At 41.2% G+C, this 24,477-nt stretch overlaps 1 protein-coding gene across 1 annotated transcript in view; it reads left to right on the forward strand.

Moving 5' to 3' along the window:
- Positions 1 to 24,477, forward strand: part of DOCK11 (dedicator of cytokinesis 11) — a 200,737-nt gene that overhangs the window by 49,110 nt on the left and 127,150 nt on the right. Inside the window, exons 5-9 of the mRNA XM_030807271.1 lie at positions 448 to 517; positions 1,146 to 1,241; positions 17,881 to 18,015; positions 22,638 to 22,815; positions 23,207 to 23,286. Coding sequence (XP_030663131.1) covers positions 448 to 517; positions 1,146 to 1,241; positions 17,881 to 18,015; positions 22,638 to 22,815; positions 23,207 to 23,286 — 559 coding nt within the window. The remainder of the gene's footprint in view (positions 1 to 447; positions 518 to 1,145; positions 1,242 to 17,880; positions 18,016 to 22,637; positions 22,816 to 23,206; positions 23,287 to 24,477) is intronic.

Here is a 24,477-nt window from a genome sequence, read left to right on the forward strand (position 1 = left end):
CCAGGCTGGTCTTGAACTCCTGACCTCAGGTGATCCACCCACCTCGGCCTCCCAAAGTGTTGGGATTACAGGCGTGAGCCAACATGCCCGGCCTGTGTTGCTTTTTGACCAGGGGAAGGAGAAGTTCTGCCACCACTAACAGCTCTGGCACAGGTTTCTTAGCAACTTTTACCCTCCGTAAGTTTCTGGGCTTAGTTATGTCTTCGCTGCTGGCCACATATGTGGAAGTCCTTACAGAAACACAAACTTACAGTAAGTTTACTCAAAGGGGAGAATCTGAATTTGGAAAGGAGAATAGGATGTCTTGGCATTTTCTCGTTTGTGAAAGAAAGAAATCTGCTCATCTTGCTTTAACTGTTGTTGTCATTATTGTTGTGTTTTTGTGTTGTTTTTCTTTTTTTTTTTTTGGTCTGTTTAGTGTCTAAGACAGTTCTCTTATATTTGCAGTAAATCTTTGAGACCAGAAAAGATTCCTAATCATGTATTTGAGATAGATGAAGACTGTGAGAAAGATGAGGTAAGAATGGGGGCAACAGTGGGGATAACTGTGCTAGTTTCCTCATGGTCACTTTGCTGAAAAAGATTTCAAAGGGAATTTCTTGAGAAAATATGAAGGAAATAATTATTTTGGAATGATCTGTGGCCAGCTTTCAAACTGGGTGCTTTTCAATTTTTTTTTTTTAATTCCTGTATTTTCAAGTAGGGTTTAGGAAAAAAATCAAGTGAGAGGGGCTATGATTTGTACATAAACATGTTCCCCACCTGTGGGACATGCTTGTGGAGTTGCTTTTCTTGAGTTGGGCATGTGGTGTGGTGATTCATCTGGACTCTCCTGCCTGATAGATTCCTCTTGGGACAGATGGCCCGGATGTCTGTGACATTTCAAGGTGCAGTTCGACTGTTTACATAGTGCAGAAGATTTCCCAGAAGAGAGCCCATACCATTCAGTAAATACTGAGTCCCTACTGTGTGTGTAGCACAGAGCCTTTCATTCTACAGTCAACTATTTTAAATCCTCATGGGGAAGAGGGGACTTTATGTTTTAATTAGGAAATGGGCAGGGCCTCATTCTGTGCCCCTAATTGTTTTGCTAATTAGATGGCAGGCTGGCTGTTGTTTTACTGATAATTTTTGTTCTATTTCAGGACTCATCTTCTTTATGTTCTCAGAAGGGTGGTGTGATAAAACAAGGCTGGTTGCATAAAGCAAATGTAAATAGCACCATCACAGTAACCATGAAGGTAGGAAGTAGTTATTATATTATTCCATCATTTTAACGATATTGGCATAAGTAGCCTATCTGGAAACAATATTTATTTTACAAAGAGCCCTAGCCAAAAAAAAAAAAAAAAAAAAAAAAAAAAAAAAAGGAGAGGATTCTCACAGACGTATGGAATTTAAAAAATCTAAAACATCAGGATAAATTTAGAAGTGCAACTTTTTAAAGACATATAATGTAATGACTATCTGGTGAATCAGGATGTTTAAAAAGGAGGCTGTCAGTTGAAGAAGGAAAATAGCTTTGAAAAATGGGCATCGGCCGGGTGCGGTGGCTCACGCTTGTAATCCCAGCACTTTGGGAGGCCGAGGCGGGTGGATCACGAGGTCAGGAGATCGAGACCACGGTGAAACCCCGTCTCTACTAAAAATACAAAAAATTAGCCGGGCGTGGTGGCGGGCGCCTGTAGTCCCAGCTACTCGGAGAGGCTGAGGCAGGAGAATGGCATGAACCCAGGAGGCAGAGCTTGCAGTGAGCCGAGATTGCGCCACTGCACTCCAGCCTGGGCGACAGAGCGAGACTCCGTCAAAAAAAAAAAAAAAAAAAAAAATAAAAAAAAAAAGATGGGCATCAAAGTTTCATATGTAGAAATGACCTTAATGAGTGGAAGGACAAGTAATCCATTTCTTTAGCAAATATTAATTAGGTACTTATTACATATTAGTCACTGTGGGGAAATATGTAGATATCTAAAATGTGGTCCCTGGTCTCAGCCTCCAGACTAGACAAGAAATGTACTATTTTAACTAGTATACAAAGCAGTCCTTTAGTGCAGTCAGAACAGCCTAACTAGAAAGTTTTGTAGTTTGGCAGGATAGTGAGTTTGCATAAGGGGTTTAAGTGAGATGAAAGTTGAAACGTTGAAAAGGATAAAATTGGGCTGGGTGCAGTAGCTCACACCTGTAGTCCCTCCTTCTTTGGGAGGCTGAGGTGGGTGGATTGCTTGAGGGCAGGAGTTTGAGACCAGCCTGTGCAACATGATGAAACCCCATCTCTACAAAAAATACAAAAATTAGCCTGGCGTGATAGCACACACCTGTAGTCCCAGCTACTCAGGAGACTGAGGTGGGAGAATCCCTTGAGCCTGGGAGAATCCCTTGAGCCCAGGAGACGGAGGTTGCAGTGAGCCAAGATGGTACCACTGCACTCCAGCCTGGGCAACAGAGGGAGAGTGTATCTCAAAAATAAATAATTTTTTTTTTTTTACAAAAAAGGATAAAATTGTGCAGAGCCTTGAACACCTTGGACATGAGGTTCACTTATTTGGGAGGCTGTAAAGAGCCATTAAAATCCAAAGGGAAAACAAACTACATGAGGATTCTGAGCAGAAAAACAAATTATGCTCTGATACCAAATATAACTGTTCTTTCAGATATTCAATATAAAATCATGTGGTTTTTCTGAGGATGATTCACACTTGCATTAAGTATTGAAGGTCATTCTATCTTTCACATAGGCTGCAAGTAGAAACCATGGGTATCTACCAAGGGAAGACTCAAATTTTATCTTAATTTAATATTTTGCCTGCTGCCTTCCCTTTGGTGATCATGTCCTGTTCTCACTTTCATTTTCAAGCCCTGAAAATAATGAATCCAAGTTGTAGGATACTTCCTGTATATCGCTTGCACCTAAGCATGGGCCTCAGCAAGTAAGAGAACCCATTTATTGAGGACTTAAAATGTACCGGGCACCATACTGGGTGTTTTATATTTTGTATCTCGTTTAATTCTCATGGCTGCCCTATGCAATAGGTACTGCTAACTATTCTTAGTTTATAGATTTGGAAAGTGAAGCTCAAAGAAATTCAATAATTAACCCAAGGTCCCACAGCTCCAAGGTTTCAGAGGTAGGATTTGAACCTAGGTAGGCTGATGTCAGAGCCTATGCTCTTAACCAGCATACTATCAGTGCTCGCCAGCTGAATGAGACTCAAGGGTTTATTACAATATATTTCCTGCCAGTTATCAGGTTCAGAAATGTACGTGTGAAGGTTACATTTCTGTGTGAATTATCAGAAAATGGTTGTGTCGTTTTTGACTGCATTCCCCTTCCCATACATTCTCAAAATATTCAAATAGGGCCAGGCAGGAGGCTCATACCTGTAATCCCAGCACTTTGGGAGGCCAAGGCAGGAGGATCGCTTGAGCCCAGGAGTTCGAGGCTGCAGTGAGCTATGATCGCACCACTGCACTCCAGCCTGGGCAACAGAATTAGATGCTGTCTCTAAATTAAATAAATAAATGCATGAAGGAATGAATGGTTTTACCCACATTTAAGCCTTAGCCTCACATTAAGTAAATGTGCAAAAATCTGGATTCATAAAATAAGATGTTAGGAAATTAATACCTTTACAGAATAATTTGCCACAGATTCCTTTAGTTTAATACCTTTCAACTTTAATTTGCCTTACAAACAACTTCTAATTTTGTAGGAGTCCATATATTATAAGCCAAAAAGCACATGCTTTACATTTTCTCTCATAATTTGTGAAATACACATTGATTAATTGATGTGATGGGAGGAATCGATGGCCTCTCAAAGATGTCTATGTCTTAATCCCTGGAACCAGTCAATGGTCCCCTACATGGCAAAGAGGAATTAAAATTACTAATTGGCAGGAGGGACGGTATCCTCAATTATGCGGGTGGGCCCAGTGCAATTTCAAGAACCCCATAAGTGGAAGAGGGAGGCAGAAAAGGACAGTCAGGGAAAGAGATGTAATGTAAGGACAGTCAGGGAAAGAGATGTGAGAACAGAAGGAGGGCCAGAGAGAGATGCTGTGTTGCTGGCTTTGAGGATACAGAAAGGAGTCACAGGCCGAGAAATGCAGGCAGCTTCTAGAAGCTGCAAAAGGTAAGAAAATGGATTCTCCCATGCAGCATCCAGAAAGGAACATAGCCCTGCTGACACCTTGATTTTAGCCCAGTGAGACCCATGTCAGACTTCTAACCTGCGAAACTATAAGATAATAAATTTGTGCTATTTTAAGCCATCAAATTTGTGGTAATTTATTACAACAGCAATAGGAAACTAATACAATTAGTTAGGCAAAGATTGATTGTTCAGCTTGTGTGTTTCTTATCCCTGAGCTTGGAAACTCTAGCACTAACGGTGGCCAGGCAGGAGCCATGAATTCATAGAGTGTGTGGTGGGTCCGAGGCAACCTGGTGACCACATAGCCCACAGCTGAAGGGGACAGCTGCCACTTGTCTCCAGCTAATTGTTGTTTTGCTGCAGCTGAGCTAGGCTCTTTGCCTCTTTTTATCCTCAGCTGCTCATATTCTGGCTGTGTGTGTGTGTGTGTGTGTGTGTGTGTGTGTGTGTGTGATCATTAACATATAAAAACTTTTTTTTGTTTTTTGAGATGGCTCCTTGCTCTGTTGCACCAGGATGGAGTGCAGAGGTGCAATCTCAGCTCATTGCAACCTCCACCTCCCGGGTTTAAGCCATTCTCCTGCCTCAGCCTCCTGTGTAGCTGGGATTACAGGCGCACGCCACCATGCCTGGCTAATTTTTGTATTTTTATTAGAGACGGGGTCTCACCATGTGGCCAGGCTCGTCTCGAACTCCTGATCTCAAGTGATCCATCTGCCTCGGCCTCCCAAAGTGCTGGGATTACAGGTGTGAGCCACTGTGCTCGGCCTATTTCTTTCTTTTTAAAACCTCTACCAAACATCAGGCAAAGGAAGGAAAAGAGGAATAAACCAAGTTAATTGGTGATATGAAGCTACACAACTTTTATCTTTATTTTTATCATTTATTTATTTGTTTTTGAGACAGTCTCACTGTGTCGCCCAGGCTGGAGTGCAGTGGCGCGATCACGGCTCACTGCAGTCTCAAACTCCCAGGCTCAAGCAGTCCTCCCACTTCAGCCTCCCAAGTAGCTGGGACCACAGGCACATAGCACCGTGCACAGCTAATTTTGTTTGTTTGTTTTTGGTAGAGATGGGGTCTCCCTAGGTTGTGCAGGCTGGTCTCAAACTCTTAGACTCAAGTGATCCTCCCACCTTGTCCTCCCAAAATTCTGAGATTACAGGCATCAGCCACCATGCCTGGCTACTACACAGCTTAAAAAAAGTTAATAGGAAATACTTTGAAATGCAAAGGCCATATTGTGGTTTGGGAACTGTTTCTGGTTATGAGTTTCATTTATCCCCACTCTTTTCCATTATAAATTATGAATCTCCATTTTGGATTTCTGGGAGCTAAATATATATCCTTTACTCTTCTGATTTCATCTCCCGAGCCATAGCAGTAGTGTTGTATTTCAGAATTTGTCACAGCTAGAAGGAGAATCAGAGGAAGGTTCAGCTAGAACCTTCTGAGGCATTTTGCCAAGATTACTTTTTCCTCTAATAATTGTATTTTGGGCCAGGCGTGGTAGTTCATGCCTGTAATCCCAGCACTTTGGGAGGCCAATGTGGGAGGATCACTGGAACCCAGGAGTTTAAGACCAGCCTAGGCAACATAGCGAGACCGTGTCTCTACAAAAATGAACAAAATTAGCAATGTGAAGTGGTGCTCCCCTGTAGTCCCAGGTACTTGGGACGTTGAAGTAGGAGGATCACTTCAGCCTGGGAGGTCGAGGCTGTAGTGAGGCGAGATTGCGCCACTGCACACCAGCCTGGGTGATAGAGTGACACCTTATCTCAAAAAAAAAAAAGTGTTTTAACTGTTATTTAGTTCAACATTATTGAAATTAGTTGGAACTGCAGTGTTGACATATCATTTTTTCATGTTCTCTTTCTGTATCAATACAGAGCAAGTGAGTGTATGGGGCAGAGGATTGAAAAGGGGGAGCAGTTTTATAGTTTCCAGGCTAGAACTTGAAGTGAGTCTGGTTTGTACCTTTCAGTGCTCTGTTACAGGGTGGAGGATCATATAAGTTCTTCCTGCATCCAGTCTGGATTGTTTCAGGCATAGGAGGCTAAAGCTAAAGATGCGGTGAGCAGCTGACCCAGCTCTTGGATAATTGGAAAAGGCAGAGGCAGAAGAACTGAGACAAAGGGTTGGCAGAGTTTGAGAGGAAAGTTTCTATGTATTTTTTTTCTACTATGGTAATGTTTGAAGTGAAGAATACTAATGAAGCTCATAAGCAAATGGGAAGATGACTCAGGTGTGCTATTATCTGAGTCATTTCCCCAATCCTGGAGGCAGGTTTATCCTTAGAGCATCTGGAGTTCCCTGCCCGCTAGAAACTCCAGCCCACACTGGTAAGAAGCGTTGGTAGATTTAGCAACCAGCACCTCAGGGCCAGAGCTTGCAGAGTTGAGAGCAAAGAATCTTTTCTTTTTGGAAAATCCAAGCTTTGATAACCCCTGCAAACTCATGGAAGACTAACTAGGAAGCAACAGCAGATCTGATTATTAATCATGACTCAGTGGCAAATAACAGCCTCCATAAGCCAAGCTTCTTCCCCGTGTTTTATCTGAGCTTATTTGATGTCCTGTGGCTTGACACTGGCCTGCAGATCCCTCTGGAATTACTAGGGAATAAAAGCAAGGTAGGTATCTTGGTGCCTTTTAGAGAGAGGAGTACGTTTAAGCGTCTTTATTCGTTAAGAAATTTCTAAATTTTAAAAATTATGTGCTGGGCACAGTGGCTCACGCCTGTAATCTTAGCACTTTGGGAGGCCAAGGCAGGAGGATTGCTTGAGTTTGGGAGTTCGAAACTAGCCTGGGCAACACAGCGAGCCCTGTCTCTTCAAAAAATAAAAAAATTAGCTGGGCATGGTGACGCATGCCTGTATTTGCAGCTACTTGAGAAGCTGAGGTGGGAGGATCGCTTGAGCCTGGAAGGTCAAAGCTACAGTGAGCTGTGATTGCATGACTGTACTCCAGCCTGACTGACAGAGCAATACTCGATCTCTTAAAAAAAAAAAATTACAATCAGTTTTTTGGAAAGTTTGAAATTATGCACAACTTTAAACTGATTTTAGAAATAGGTCTGAGTTGTTTTGCTGGACATTTTGACTGTTAGAAATAAAGGAATCTTCCCAGGCATTCATGACCAGCCTGAGCAACATGATGAAACCTCGCCTCTACAAAAAATACAAAAGTAGTTAGCTAGGCGTGGTGGTGCACTCCTATAGTCCCAGCTACTCTGGAGGCTGAAGTGGGAGGATCACCTGAGTTTAAGAGGTGGAGGTTGCAGTGAGCCAAGATTGTGCCACTGCACTCCAGCCTGGGTGACAGAGTGACACTCTGTCTCGAAAAAAAAAAAGGAAGGGAGGGAGGACTCTAATAGCAAGGAAGGGAGGAATCATATCGTGAGAGAAAGTGCAAAAATAAAACAAAGGAAAGAGTATTAGAAGAGACTCAGCAAAGTGCAGTTGATAAAAGGGAATTAGAAGATTCCAACTTTATAAGATCTTTTGAGAAAGCAACCCCATGGCCTTTAATGCAATCTAAATAATGTAGCCATAGTAATTTGTATATGGGTTGCTGTAGACAGTTGAAGCTTCCTAGCTAGCTTGCCAGCAAGTTTTACAAGGACATTCAAGTTGATAGTTCTTGCAATGACTTGCAATGCATTCAAGTCATTGGGCTGTAGGGAAAAGGGGCTGGTAGAGGAACTAGGCTGAGTTCTTCGTATTGGAAGATTAGAAGACCCCATATTTATAGGATAAAAATTTATATTTTCCTCAATATATAGCTTTCCCCCTGCTCTGGTCAGTTGAGATATAATCTGCACCACCTTCTGAAATGGGCATATTTTCCCAGAAGTGCTTGCTGAGTATAACCTCATTGTTGGCTGAGAAACTTGCCCTGAGGAGCCTGGGCTACAGGAAAGCTGCGAATAATGCGCATCACTCCACGAGTCACAGTGCTCCGTGCCCAAGCACTTCCTCTCACTGAAGAAGATGCATCATGCAGTTCTTGCAGAAGCTCTGTTGCGCTGGGTGTGGTGGCATGTGCCTGTAATCCCAGCTACTTAAGAGGCTGAGTCAGGAGGATCACTTGAGCCCAGGAGTTTGAATTGAGCCCAGGAGTTTGAAGCTGCAGTGAGCTATGATTGTGCCACTGCACTCCAGCCTGGGCACAAAGCGAGACCTCATCCCTTTTTTTTTTTTCCCAAAAAACCCCCAAAAAACAAAAAACCAACGCTCTGTTGGTTGTTTGGGTGCAGTGAACATTTAGCACTTGTAATTTGCTTTGTTCTTGGTATTCAAGTTAAAACAGGACAAGCCTTATCATAGTGATTAATTTCGTCAATTGGTGGTTTCTAGTTAATGAGGATGTACCTTGCTGCCACTCTTGAATTCCTGGAAAAGTATTAGAAAGAAGTTTTAAGATGTCATAGAGAATACATGATCCTTTAGACAGAAACCACAATCCGAACAGACCCCTATTCATTTACATTCTGTCTTTCGCAAGTAGCTGCTAGAGACATCTGCTTTATTCAACTTCTTTTCATATCAATGAAGGAATTTAATGTGGGCTTAGATAGCTGTGATATTGGACATAGCCTTCCCCTGGTGTTTAGAACTGTTTCTCCTAAGAGATATAATGATATATGGAGGAATTTAATCTTCAGGGTGGTTTTTCATTTTTAAAAAAATTGCTGCAGATTCTTGGCCAACTCCTGGGACACCCACCTTTATGCATCTTTTTGGCTCAATTTGGTCACATTCCTCTAGCTCTCTCCTCCCCATTCTCAGCAATTAAACGCTGAAGTGCCTTGATATGATATCGGGGTTGCAAGTTCAACTGGTTGATGTATGACTCACTTCTAGTGCCCTTTAAAATTTTTTTGGTACGAAAAGAGCCATTTGTTATATATCCAGAGTCCAAAAGTCCTTAAATCCTTAACTCTTCCAGGAGGGATTTTTCCTCCTCTGCAGTGGGAGACCATCAAATCAAATGAGGATTTGACCTAAGAAAGCACATACAATATTAAAATAATTGCTGGGAGGTCAAGGTCACTATGTGTGTTAGAACAAAAGGAAGAGAAAATATTTTATTTTTGATATGTTAGTCCAATTGTATTCTCAAATCTACCAGACTATCTCTTACAGCTAACAAATGGATTGCATTCATTTATTATGTGTAAGAGATTTTTTCACTAATTTGTTTTTTATGTTTTGTTTTCTCTCATTCATATTACTTCTCAAAAACCATTTATTAGGTGCTTCCTATGTGTCAGACACTATTGGGTATCAACAAATTCATGACCAAATAGATAATTTCTTCATTTAATTTTTTCAGAGACAAGGTCTTACTATATTGCCCTGGCTAGAGTGCAGTGGCACAATCATAGCTCACTGCAGCCTCCAACACCTGGGCTGAAGCGATCCTCCTGCCTCAGGCTCCCAAGCACCTGGGACTACAGGTGCATCCCACCATGCCTGGCTACCAAATAGATATTGAATGCCTTGTTAATACAAGGTATTAGCATTGTGGAGGGTAGAGAGAAGTGTCAGATGTAGAGCTTAAAACCTTTTTGGGAAGGTGGGCTGGGCACGGCGGCTCACACCTGTAATCCCAGCACTTTGGGAGGCCGAGGTGGGCTGATAACTTGAGGTCAAAAGTTCGAGACCAGCCTGGCCAACATAGTGAAACCCTGTCTCTACTAAAAATACAAAAATTAGCCAGCGTCATGGTGTGCACCTGTAATATCAGCTACTCGGGAGGCTGAGGCACGAGAATCTCTTGAACCCGGGAGGCAGAGGTTGCGGTGAGCTGAGATCGCACCATTGCACTCCAGCCTGGGCAACATGGTGAGACTCTGTCTCAAAAAAACAAAACAAAACAAAAAACCACCTTTTTGGGGAGGTGAGACACACAATAAAAATAATTGTTTAAAGATGGTACAGTGACCAAGTGCTACATGAATCTAGATCATTGTGGCCTGGGGTCAGAGAAGGCTTCTTGAAGAAGGCGGGGCCTTGAAGGAAGTGAATCAGTAAGGAGAAAGTGTGCCAGGCAATATGTATAAGGCAGAATGGTTAGGTGAAGCTCAGTAGTCATGGGAGATGAAGTTGATTTGGTCCTTTGGTATCACCTTGTGCCTCCATTTCTCTTCTGTAATATGGAGGGCATAACAGTAATGACCACACAAATTGTTACTAGGATTCAATGAAATAATACAAGGAAAGCACTTAACCAGAGACCGTAATGCACAAAGCACCCCACAGATGTTAGCAATTGTTGTTATTTTATATTATTAAGATTGTGGGAGGGCCTTGAATGCCAGTATCTGGCATGTGTGCCTTATTATGTGAGTAATTGAGAGTCATTGATTATTTGAGCAGTGTCATGCCATGCTGAAATACATCTGATAAAATAATTTATCTGTAATGAGAAGGGTAGATTGTAGACCCCTCCTACTAGACTTGGCTTTAAATCAGATAGTTGAAGAACTCTTCAGTGCCCAGATATAGTAGAATTATTTAAGAAAAGCTATTTGATTTTTACTCAGTTTCTCAGTGGGTAGGACAGTGTCATTTATTAAAACTTGGGGCCAGGTGTGGTGGCTCATGCCTGTAATGCCAGCACTTTGGGAGGCCAAGCCAGAAGGATCACTTGAGGTCAGGAGTTTGAGACCAGCCTGGGCAACATGGTGAAACCCTGTCTCCACTAAAAATACAAAAAGCTTAGCTGGGTATGGTGACACACACCTATAGTCCCGCCCACTTGAGAGGCTGAGGTGGGAGGATCGCTTGAACCCAGGAGGCTGAGGTTGCAATGAGCAGAGATTGTGCCACTGCACTCCAGCCTGGGCAACAGAGTGAGACTTCATCTTGAAAAGAAAAAAAAAACAAAACAAACAAACTTGATAGGACTGTAAATGACATGATGGAGAGAGGTGAGATATATATCAGGTTGCCAACGTAGTGGTAGGGGTTCTTTAGCAGGATGAAGTTCCTGGCATTCTGGTGTCATTACTGCAACTCACTTTTCTAAGTCCTGTGGTTTTTTTCCCCATTGTTTCTTTCATTTTTGTGCAGAACAGTTCTAAGACCCAGTATGTCTCTGTCTCTCCTGCTTTCTCCTTTTCCTTGCTGGCTCTTCCACTGTGTTCTGTCTGAGACATTAGGCAAGTTCCCCCACATCATTTCTACATTGCTCCTGGCCTACCTACTCTGCCTCTAAACCTTTGAAGTATCCTTTCTAAGGGCTTCTGGTTCATGCAATTTAGCAGTAAATAATTACCCCTCTAGGTAACACACAATAGGTAAACACTCTTGGGATTTGTTGTATAAAGTGATTAAAGGTTTTCCTACTTTCTTTTCTTTCTTTTTTTTTTTTTGACACAGGATCTCGCTCTGTCTTCCAGGCTGGAGTGCAGTGGTGCAATCTCTGCTCACTGCAGCCTCTGCCTCCTGGGTTCAAGCACTTCTCCAGCCTCAGCCTCCCAAGTAGCTGGGATTACAGGCATGCACCACCACGCCCGACTAATTTTTGTATTTTTAGTAGAGACAGGGTTTCACCATGTTGGCCAGGCTGGTCTCGAACTCCTGACCTCAGGTGATCCACCCGCCTCGGCGTCCCAAAGTGCTGGGATTACAGACCTGAGCCGCCACCCCCAGCCGTTTTCCTACTTTGAGGATACTAAGTGCTCCAACTTTCCTTCCTATGTTTAATCTTTGATGCAGCTGAATGACAAAAGGCCTTTGTTCCTGCTCCAGAAGGGGTTCAAAAAGGTTGTCATCTGACCAGGCACGGTAGCTCACACCTGTAATCCCAGCACTTTGGGAGGCTGAGGTGGGTAGATCACTTGAGGCTAGGAGTTCAAGACCAGCCTGGCCAACATGGTGAAACCCCATCTCTACTAAAAATACAAAAAAGAAAAAAAATTAGCCAGGCTTGGTGGCATGCACCTGTAATCCCAGCTACTCGGGAGGCTGAAGCAGGAGAATTGCTTGAATCCGGGAGGCGGATGTTGCAGTAAGCCAAGATCACACCACTGCACTACAGCCTGGGCAACAGAGCATGGCTCTGTCTCCGAAAAAAAAAAAAAAAAGTTCGTCATTCCAACAGCTTGGGGCTTTCAGCAGACTTGGCAGGACCTGATCCTATAGAATCAAATCCTTTGGCTTGCTCTCTGTTTTATTGTTGTGGGTGGTCTAAACGGGCCACTCTTCAGGATCCATGTTCCTCACTGAGTAAGGTGGGGCATTTTCGCTGTGTTCACCATCTAACAAAAATAATAAAGACGAGGAGGAAGAAGAGTGTGGGCATTACGGAGAAACACAATTCTGTTGGATGAAACCACTGGAGAATCTGCTGGAGAATCTGTGCTGGAAATGGGATTATTCATTCATTGTTCATTCATTTTGAAACATTTTATTGAGTCCAGGCATTGTTATAGGTACTGGGGGGATAGCAGCAGTAGATGAAACATGAAACTTCGTGGGCTAGAAAGAGACGGCAAATAAAACAGATAGATGAATAACATATTTGTATAGGGATCACTCCATGAAAAAGACATAACTGGGTGCTATGATGAGGGCAGGTGGTACGGAAGGCCTCCCAGAGGAGGGGAGATTCAAGCAAAGACCTGAAAGGAGTAAGAAAGTAAACTGTGTGGATAGTGAAGAAAGAGGATTCTAGGCTGAGGAAACAGGAAGTACAGAGACCCGAAGGAGCTTACTTCAGATATTTGAGTAACAGCAGATAAGCCAGTGTAGCTGGAGCAGAAAGATTAGAAATAGAGTCCAAGGAAGGCCAGACGCGGTGGCTCATGCCTGTAATCCCAACACTTTGGGAGGCCGAGGCAGGTGGATCACGAGGTCAGGAGATCGAGACCATCCTGGCTAACATGGTGAAACCCCGTCTCTACTAAAAATACAAAAAAATTAGCCGGGCGTGGTGGCGGGTGCCTGTAGTCCCAGCTACTCAGGAGGCTGAGACAGGAGAATGGCGTGAACCCACGAGGTGGAGCTTGCAGTGAGCTGAGATCACGCCACTGTACTCTAGCATGGGAGACAGAATGAGACTCCATCTCAAAAAAAAGAGAGAGAGAGAGAGAAGAAATAGAATCCAAGAAGTAATCTGAGGCCAAATCCTGTGCAGTGTTCTGGGCTATAGTGAGGATTTTAGATCTTACTGTAAAGTAAGATGGGAAGCCATCGGAGGATTTGGGCAAGATTCTCTTTGTAGCCATTATCCTATTCTGATTCCAGTTCTATCAGTGACTTGCCTGTGTGAACCTTTTTTTGTTTTGTTTTGAAACGGGCTCTTGCTCTCTCGCCCAGGCGGGAGTGCGGTGGTGTGATCTCGGCTCACTGCAGCCTCCACCTCCTGGGTTCAAGTAATTCTCTCACCTCAGCCTCCCGAGTTGCTGGGATTACAGGGGTGCGCCACCACGCCTGGCTAATTTTTGCATTTTTAATAGAGACACAGTTTCACCATGTTGGCCAGGCTGGTCTCGAACTTCTGACTTCAGATGTTCCACCCGCCTCGGCCTCCCAAAGTGTTGGGATTAGAGGCATGAACCACCGCTCCTGGCCGCCTGTGTGAATTTGAATGAGCTCTTGGTCCCTCAGTTTGCTGTTACGTAAAATGTGGATAATTTAATGCCCCAAGAGGCATTAAAAGAATTAGCTATTGGTTACAAAAGACTTGCAGCCTTCAAATGACAGGTATGATACAGAGTAATTACCATTATTCTATATAGTCGTTAACACCTGTCTTCTTTTAGAAATGTAAAAAAATACATATAAACTTATACCCTAAATAACTGCATTGTGGAGATTTTTTAAATGTCTAGGAAGTTATGTTTCTGATTTCCCTTTGATTTCCATGGGAGAGATTTAGTATATTCCTTTCTTCTTTGCAAAAGATATCTTAAAAGCTTCTCAGAAGTTGAAACCCAACATGTATCATAAAATATTAGAATGAGAAAAGATCTTACAATTTGTTGTTGGGCAGAGTCTGATTTCTACATAGAGATGACTTTTAAAAATATTCCTTACTGTCCAAACTGTGTTTCTAGTGTATGAGAAATCACGTGGGGAGAGTAGCTTCCAGGCTAGGAAGGCTGCTGTGTTATTTGTTCAAGTTGAATGAAGTTATTCGTAGATTGTGGAAGAATATGATCTTACAGATCATCTCATCTGATCTCATCATTTTACAAGTGAGTAAACTGAGAGAAGCAGAGTCTTGAGGACAATTTCACTGCTGGTTAGCAGGAGATACTGGCTGAAATTGTATCATAAGACTTTCAGGCAACTGCTCTTTCTGAGTGCTCTTTCAGGCATCATGTTCTCTCCCCAGATTCATAAGCTACCTACCCTAGTGTCACATTTAGATATAATTGCAATGTTACAGGAAGTGATTTGCTGTAATTTCATATCCCTTTCCATCTCCATTGTAATGATGTGCTTTGCTAATATTGGAAGTGGTGGCTGCCACAGAATTTCTTTGCTTGGTGAGGCAGCTGTATGTGAAAAAAAAATTTCCCAGACTATAATTTGACTGTATGCCACACATGTTTTGCTCTGTATTTTTTCTTTTTCTGCCTCTCTCTTTGTTGCTGGCTGTTGACTCTGCAAGTGGATTCTATAGGCTGTACCACTGAAGCGGCAGAATTTCAGTTTTAGATTTGAACAATTCAAATCTAAATTTTTTCATATTATTTTTTTCATATTACTTTTAGCCTGAAAGATGTATTCTAATTTTGTTATAGATAATTATTGTGATAACTTTAAAAAGCAATGTGTTACACAGTTAGTGTTCATTACATGTTATTCATTTGAAGTGATCTCAGCATGTAATTTTAAGCCTTCTATTCCCATCATTTTAATGAGAGATGTGAACCATTGTCATGAAAATCAGCCAACAGGCTGGGCAGGGTGGCTCACTTTGGGGAGGCTGAGACAGAAGGATCCCTTGAGCTCAGGAGTTCGAGACCAGCGTGGGCAACATAGGGAGACCCTGTCTCTACCAAAAATAAAAATAAAAATAAAGAAAATAAGCAAACATACATATATAATCATCATTATGATTAACATTTTCCTTTAATATTAATCTAGATTTCTTCCAGCAAACTTAAATGTAGATTAATTGAATACGAGAATATATGTATATATTCTCACATATATGAGATATGTAAATATATGAAAGATATAAATATACCCACACATTCTCTTTCTGTTCCTTTGTATACTAATACAATAACATTTAATTGGCTGGCATTGCAAAACAAGCTGATGTTTTCTGCTAGGACTCTTTTCTGTTGATAGCACATAGCCCACGTGGCCTCTTCCTGAGAGAGAAGCTGTAGCATTTATCAGTCTAACCTGTTAGGGTATTCCTTACACTGATATATATTTTTGTCATTCATTAAAAAAATCAATGATATTTATACAAGTCAAAAATAACTATCAATGTTATTTATTTTTACTGGTTTTTCTAAAAAGAAATGCCCCTGAAGGCTTTTATATATTTTGCTTGGTCATGCTATGGAGAAATAAATTGATGTTTCAGGTACTTTGCCAGACGTTAAGTTGTTGGCAAGAATGACCTTGCCAAATAATACTCTTTCCATAATTAAAGTTCTCAAAATGATCAGGGATCATATTGGATAATCAGATGGGTGATTAAAAATGACAAGCTTAAATTTTAAAGCCAGGTTCTTTGAATAAGACAAGATGCATAGGAATGCATTTCCTGAGTAATCACCAGGAGTCTATTTCCTAGCTTCTCTTCCCATCTCACCCTGAAGTGACTTCAGATCTGTCATCCTCGGAAATTGCAACTTGAATAAGCTCTGCCTTTCACTGTGACAACTGCTTGACATAGCCTGCAGTTTGTGACTTATTGAAAGAAGCATCAATTCATCAGAGAGCTCCTAATCCCTTTTCTCGCCTCTTTTATCAGACTCTCAAAGTCTGTTTTTAGGGGAGAATAGAGGGACAGCATGAACTCATCAGGCAGTCCCCAACCTTTTCCTGTTCCTGTGGGCTTTGCTGTGAGTTGTAGCAACAGGCTACTCCTTAACTATGGTGAATCCCTAACTCCAAACAAATGGCTTAGTTCCATTAGGCCTGTTGATTTAAAGCCCAGCACTTGGGGCACTCAACAACAACTGGCAGGCAACTAATGACTCTGTGCTTCCCTGTGAGTGCCCTGTAAACTGGACTTTCAGAAGCAAAGACAGTGGTACAGTGTAGATGAGTACATGTGTAGGTGAGATGGAAATACGTAATGTGGGTATATGTATATATGTATATATATGCTTTTTATATTTATTCTTGGATTCGTGGTAATAGAAACCAAATTAAAAGAACAGGCACCCTACAAATTGGGAGAAAATTTTCGTAACCTACTCATCTGACGAAGGGCTAATATCCAGAATCTACAATGAACTCAAACAAATTTACAAGAAAAAAACAAACAACCCCATCAAAAAGTGGGCGAAGGACATGAACAGACACTTCTCAAAAGAAGACATTTATGCAGCCAAAAAACACATGCAAAAATGCTCATCATCACTGGCCATCAGAGAAATGCAAATCAAAACCACAATGAGATACCATCTCACACCAGTTAGAATGGCCATCATTAAAAAGTCAGGAAACAACAGGTGCTGGAGAGGATGTGGAGAAATAGGAACACTTTTACACTGTTGGTGGGACTGTAAACTAGTTCAACCATTGTGGAAGTCAGTGTGGCGATTCCTCAGGGATCTAGAACTAGAAATACCATTTGACCCAGCCATCCCATTACTGGGTATATACCCGAAGGACTATGAATCATGCTGCTATAAAGACACATGCACACGTATGTTTATTGTGGCACTATTCACAATAGCAAGGACTTGGAACCAACCCAAGTGTCCAACAACGATAGACTGGATTAAGAAAATGTGGTACATATACACCATGGAATACTATGCAGCCATAGAAAATGATGAGTTCATGTCCTTTGTAGGGACATGGATGAAACTGGAAACCATCATTCTCAGTAAACTATCGCAAGGACAAAAAACCAAACACCGCATGTTCTCACTCATAGGTGGGAATTGAACAAGGAGAACACATGGACACAGGAAGGGGAACATCACACTCCGGGGACTGTTGTGGGGGTTGGGGGAGGGGGGAGGGACAGCATTAGGAGATATACCTAATGCTAAATGACGAGTTAATGGGTGCAGCACACCAACATGGCACATGTATACATATGTAACAAACCTGCACGTTGTGCACATGTACCCTAAAACTTAAAGTATAATAATAATTAAAAAAAGAAATGCATGTTAATGTATTCTGTTGCCATCATTATAGTTTTAAAATAAAAGTAATGAAAATTCAAGCTAAAAAAAAAAGGATCTAATCATGGTTTGCAATTAAATGGGAAAAGTGCTATAGGGAAAGGGTCAGGAGATTCAGATATCAAAATGCTTTATACATTTCAAAGTGTTAAGTCTTAATTATTGTTCTCTAAATATTTGATTAACTGAGGGTAAATCATGTGATTTTCATTCACTATCTTAGAAAAATGAAGATAATGATAATTCCTAACATCTTGTCAGGGTTGTCTGAAGATTGTCCAGGCACAATGCCTGGCAAGCCTTTGAGGTTTTTAGTTCAAAGAAACTATTCAAATGCAGTGTATATGTAACAAATATATCATTGCTGGGTTTTCCCCATGTAGGTATTCAAGAGACGATATTTTTACTTGACCCAACTTCCTGACGGTTCATATATTCTCAATTCCTATAAAGATGAGAAAAATTCAAAAGAATCGAAAGGTTGCATCTACTTGGACGCCTGCATTGATGTTGTTCAGGTAAGGCCATTGAGGTAATCCTTCTCTTTTTCTAAGAGGGTTATTGATAGACTATTAAGAACCCTAGATGGTTGGGTGTGGTGGCTCATGCCTGTAATCCCAGCACTTTGAGAGGCTGAGGCAGGAGGATCACTTGAGCCTAGGAGTTCATCAGCCGGGGCAACAAAGAGACCCCGTCTCTACAAAAAAAATACAAAAATTACCCAGGCATGGTGGCACATTCCTGTGGTCCCAGCTACTCTGGAGGCTGAAGTGGAAGGATCACTTGAGTCTAGGAGGTTGAAGCTGCAGTGAGCCGTGATTGCACCACTGCACTCCAGCCTGGGTGACAGAGCAAGACCCTGTCTACAAAAAAGAAAAGAAAAGAAAAAGTGACTGGGTGCGGTGGCTCATGTGTATAATCCCTGCGCTTTGTAAGGCTGAGGCAGGCGGATCACTTGAGGTCAGGAGTTCGAGACCAGCCTAGGCAACATGGCGAAACCCCATCTCTACTAAAAATACAAAAATTAGCCAGGTGTGGTGGCACACACCTGTAATCCCAGCTACACAGGAGGCTGAGGCAGGAGAATTGCTTGAACCCGGGAGTCAGAGGTTGCAGTGAGCCAAGATGGTGCCACTACACTCCAGCCTGGGTGATGGAGTGAGACTCTATCACAAAAAAAAAAAGGAAAGAAAATGAACCTCGGCATTTTTCTATCTTGATTGATGGCATCTCCATCTTCCGAAACATCTACACTAGAAAGCTCAGAATCCTCTTCAGTGCCCTGTTCTTGCTCAGTGCCAATATTTAAATGTTTATCAAGTCCCTTTGAGTCTGGCTCTAAAGTGCCTCTTAACCTCTTACCTCCTATTTTCATTGCCCTTTCTCCGGTTCTCCCTTTTATCATCGCTGGCCCAAAGTTGCGTTTTTATGCCTCCTGATTTCTTGTCTATCTCCAGTTCAACTTCCTAAGATATAGTTTGGGTCAATCATTTGCCTTCTCCAAATCTTTTGGCTCTTTATTTATTGTCTTACAGAGTGAACTCTAAAGCTTTTGCCATGACATTGAAGGCCCATAGTGATTTGGCCTCACTGTACTTTCTAGCCTCATCCCTCCTGAACCCCCTTGTGTATTCTGTGCTCTGGTCACACCAGGCTAAGCATTCTGAGGCGTTTCACACATATATGGCTTGCCTTACATTTTTTTCCTCTTCTTGCTATATATAATTTCTCCTTCTATTCCCGTTTGAACCTTATCTTTTATGACTCAGCTTAAAGGCTACTTCTGCCGTGAAAAAGTTTTGTGTTTCCTTCCTCACCCTCATGACTACCAAGTAGAATTAAGCTCCACCTCTCCTGTGCTAACCATTTTGCTTTTCCTTCTGTCATACAACTGAGTCACATTCTAATTTTGGTTTATTCTACACGTTCCTTTTGGGATTACAGGGACCATCTCTTACTCATTTCTGTTTCTTCTATAATAATTACCAGGGTTCTGCACACAGTAGGGACTTAATGAATGTTTGTTGATATGAATTACTGAGGGGACACAGACAGACACAGGGTGGGAAGTAGAGGGCAGAGAGATGATCTGAATGGGAAGTCAATTGACTATGGAACAGAAGTCATTATTACAGAGCCAGGGTGGTGTGATGGACTAGAAGAACAATGGGCTGATTAGGAGGAAAGTGATGTTAGTTCAGCACCCTCAATTTACCTAAATCTTCATTTTCAGAACTGTGAAGTGGGATTAGTAATATCTGTACAGTCTATCAAACAAGATTGTTGTGAGGATCAAATGAGAAAATACCTTTAGGGCATGATGTTTTGTGCCTGTAGTGCCAGCTACTCAGGAGCCTGTGGCAGGAGCATTGCTTGGGCCCAGGAGTTTGACGCTGCAGTGAGATATGATCACGCCTGTGGGATTAGCCAGTGCACTCCAGCCTGGGCAGCACAGTGAGATCTCATCTCTAAAAAGATAAATTAAAAAATTCTAACAAATGAGAAAACACTTTTTAAAAAGTACAAAGATCTATGTGAATAAAGTGTGCTTACATGTATGATTATATATTATATATTCATATATGATTATGTATTCATATATATGAATTCTTATATATTCATATATATAAAGAAGAGCTTTCTTACTGGAGGAACGAGGCACACACAATTTCTGGATTGACCTTTCTTTGTAGTGCTTCCCTCATATTTTTATTTTTATTATCATTTAAAATTTTTTTTTCTTTTCTTTTCTTTTTTGAGACAGAGTCTCACTACGTTGCCCAGGCTGGAGTGCAGTGGCACAATCTCAGCTTGCTGCAACCTCCACCTCCTGGGTTCAGGCAATTCTCCTGCCTAGAGTAGCTGGGATTAGAGGCACCCGCCACCATGCCTGGCTAATTTTTGTATTTTTAGTAGAGATGTTGTATAACTTTCTCCTTAGTTCAGTTAAAACCAGTTCTTGTCACATAACCAGGAAAGATTAGGCTTGTGGACGCATAGAAGGGTGAGAAGTGGAATTTACTGGGTGAAAAGGAAAAATAACTCTCACCAAAGTGAGAGAGAGTCCTGCTAGTAGGTTTCCTACCTCACAGATTGAAGGTTTCACTGGGGATCCTTGGCTGTCTCCTGTCTCTATCAGAGATGGGGTTTCTTCATGTTAGCCAGGCTGGTCTCAAACTCCTGACCTCAAGTGATCCGCTCACCTCAGCCACCCAAAGTGCTGGGATTACAGGCGTGAGCCACCATGCTCAGGCACCTCATCTATTTATGATACCGCCTCCCAAATATTTTCAAATGTATAAATCTTTATGACTTGATACAGCAGTTTAATTTCATCCTTTCCTAGACTTCAAAGATTAGAAGGAGGAACTTTCTTGGTTCCTTCTTGAATAATGACCATGCAGTGGAAAATTATTGATTCATGAGCATTTCTTGAAATTAATGCTGAGGGATTTGAAAAGGGTAGTATGTCATTTCTTTTGCCATAACAGAGAAGGTGGTAAAGTAAAAGAATGTATCAGCATGCTTGAGAAAAGGAGGAGACTTATTTTCCTTGTGTGGTGGTATTCAGCGCAGGTTACTTCTGTGTATTTTACGGAGAGTCACAGTTTAATGTGAACCAACTATGGTTGCATGGTCTTATTTTTTCTTTCTTTTTTACCAAGCCATTCTTCTTCTTCTTCTTCTTTGCTTGCTTGCTTTCTTGCTTTCTTTCTTTCTTTCTCTCTCTTTCTTTCTCTCTCTCTCTCTTCCTCTCTCTCTCTTTCTCTCTTTCCTTCTTTTCCTTCCTTCTTTTTCTTTCTTTCCTTCCTTCTTTCCTTCCTTCCTTCCTCTTCTTTCTTTCTTTCTTTTTCTTTCTTTCTTCTTTCCTTCCTTCCTTCCTTCCTTCCTTCCTTCCTTCTTTCTTTCCTTCTTTCTTTCCAAGTCTTGCCCTGTCTGGAGTGCAGTGGCGTGATCATGTCTCACTGCGGCCTTGCAGCCTTGAACTCCTTGCTGCAGGCAATCCACCTTAGCCTCCAAAGTGCTGGGATTACATGCATAAACCACCATGCTTGGCCTTCTCTTTTTAATTTTTAATTTTTTTTTTTGAGGCAGGATCTCACTGTGTTGCCTTGGCTGGAGTGTAGTAGTACCATCTTGGCTCACTGCACCCTTGAACTCCAAGGCTTAGGTGATCCTCCCACCTCAGCCTCCCGAGTAGCTGGGACTACAGCCATGCGCCATCACGCCTGGCTAATTTTTTGTATTTTTTTTGTAGAGATGAGGTTTCACCACTTTGCTCAGGCTGGTGTCAAACTCCTGGGCTCAAGCAATCCGCCCACCTCTGTCTCCCAAAGTGCTAGGACTACAGATGTGAGCCACTGCCCCTGTCTTTACTTTTTCATTGCTATGGATATGGAATATTTTTACATATTTTGGGGGTACATGTGATAGTTTGATACAAGTATACAATGTGCAAATGATCGAATTAGAGTAATTGGGTTATCCATCACCTCAAGTGTGTATCATTTAATTGTGTTAGGAACATTCCAAATCCACTCTTCTAGTTATGTTGAAATATACAATAAATTATTGTTAACTATGGTCGCCCTACTGTGCTGCCAAACACTGTGGTCTTCTTTTATACTACTGTGATACAGTTGATACTATGTGTGGTAAAATGAGTTAGGATCTATAGTGCCTTTTAGGGTGAGATATAAATTTATCAGATTTGTTTCAGGTCATATTTAAATTTTTTAAAGTGCTGACTTTGAAAATCCTTAAATATTCAAGGAAAAGTTTGAACGGGGTGGAAATTGTAAAATGTTTGCTTACTTTTATGGTGGTACTTTGATTTTCTAAATGTGAAGGATGCCACAAAAGGCCTTAAGTGATAATACTTAACAAGTATTGTTTTCTGCCAACTTTATGCATATTCATACTACTGTGCTCAGTCCTGAGGGAGGGGAACAAAAAATATATTTAACATGGTCATTTGTTGTCTTAGAGTGTCTGTTTTCTTACTGAAAGAAGCAGTTATTTCATGAAAGTCTTGACGCACATATGCACTAAGCTGAGATAAAAATAAATATAAACTAATGAAATCTAATAGTAAAAGGACAACTAAACTAACTGAACACATACTTTTTCCCCCCTCTAGTGCCCCAAAATGCGCCGTCATGCTTTTGAACTCAAGATGTTAGATAAATATAGCCATTATCTGGCTGCTGAAACTGAGCAGGAAATGGAGGAATGGTTGATAACTTTGAAAAAGATTATTCAGATCAACACCGACAGTTTAGTTCAAGAAAAAAAGGAGACGGTAGAAACAGCACAAGGTCAGAATTTTAAAGTGATTTATTACTGAAGTAAAGCCGTTGTCTTTAATCCATGGAAATGTCCTCTGTGCAGGGTGAATAGAGAACTCTTAATCTTAAAAGTTGACCTGCTTCTTCATTAATAAGTGACTGTGGAGGTTGATAGACTTTTTTTAAACAGTTGATGCTGCATGGGCTCTGACACATGAAATATAACCAGACTAAAACAGATAGAAAATTCATGGCAGGTTTTCAAAAGTCCATTAAAGTTTTCCCTATGCTTTCATAATAGAAATTCTTTGCAATAAATCTTGTAGGAGAGGATGGGTGGGAGAGATAGTTAGGATACTCCTCTTAGGTTATTAGTAATGGTCTGTATGGTTTAGAACATCTGCTTTTAATGAATTTGCAGATGATGAAACTAGCAGCCAAGGAAAAGCCGAGAACATCATGGCAAGTTTGGAAAGGAGCATGCATCCAGAACTGATGAAGGTACATCTTTCATATGGCAACTTGCCTTCAACTGAGATAATGCAGGATTAGCTATTAAAGTTTTAATGCTGGATTCCATTTGGCAATGTCATTTCCATGTTAAAAACCACAGCAAATTGGTGAAACAGGTAGAGATTGTAAAAGAAAAGTTGCACTCCTGAAGACTAACTTGTAAGTACCAACTGACAGTTTGGAAAAATCTTATTTTTTCCCAGACACCAAGAAATACTTCCAGGCTTTTGTGACTTCATTAATTTTATCTGCTAGTTCTTATTTAATTACTGTATATCATTCATAAAATATTCTTCTTCCAAAAGGATAATGATGCAGCTCATGCACATGATATTTAATCTATGACCAACATATGTTAATCTCACATGAAAATCATATTCTCTATATGTAAATATATGTGTATATGAATGATTTAATCTGATAAAGATTTTGGTGAACATGCATCATTTTTGTTATTTACTCTGCTGTTTGAAGTTTGAAATGAACCAATTTTGAAATTGTAGAGATGATTGTCCCGAGTATCTTACCACGATATTGTATTCTGTAGACTCTATATTATAGTAGATTAGAAGATTGTGACCCATTTATTCATTTAAATCATTGTCAAACCTATTTATATTTTTACTTTATTCATCTTCCTGGACAAATTAGTTACACAAATTTGGAAGCTCCTTTTTTTTTTCTATTTTAAATTTACCCCTCATAAACTTCAAAGCTATTTTTCAAAATTTAGGGACACACTCATGATCCTCTAATCTAGGATTTTTTTTTTTTTTTTGAGACAGTCTCACTCTATCGCCCAGGCTGGAGTGCAGTAGCATGATCTCAGCTCACTGCAACCTCCGTTGCCCAGGTTCAACTGATTCTCCTGCCTCAGCCTCCTGAGTAGCTAGGATTACAGGTGCCCACCACCACGCCCAGCTAATCTTTGTATTTTTAGTAGAGACAGGGTTTCACCTTGTTGGCCAGGCTGGTCTCGAATTCCTGGCCTCAAGTGATCCACCCACTTCGGCCTCCCAAAGTGCTGGGATTACCAGCATGAACCACTGTGACTGGCCTTATCTAGGATTTTATAAAATGATTTTATAGATTTTAGTTGCATTCCCTCTCAGTCTTTGTCATCCTGGATTGTGCAGCTCCATTAGGTATTTCCCAAAGTGATGGAATCAGAATTGCATA

Source organism: Nomascus leucogenys, chromosome X (genome assembly GCF_006542625.1).
Source record: "Nomascus leucogenys isolate Asia chromosome X, Asia_NLE_v1, whole genome shotgun sequence".
NCBI classification, from domain to species: domain Eukaryota; kingdom Metazoa; phylum Chordata; class Mammalia; order Primates; family Hylobatidae; genus Nomascus; species Nomascus leucogenys.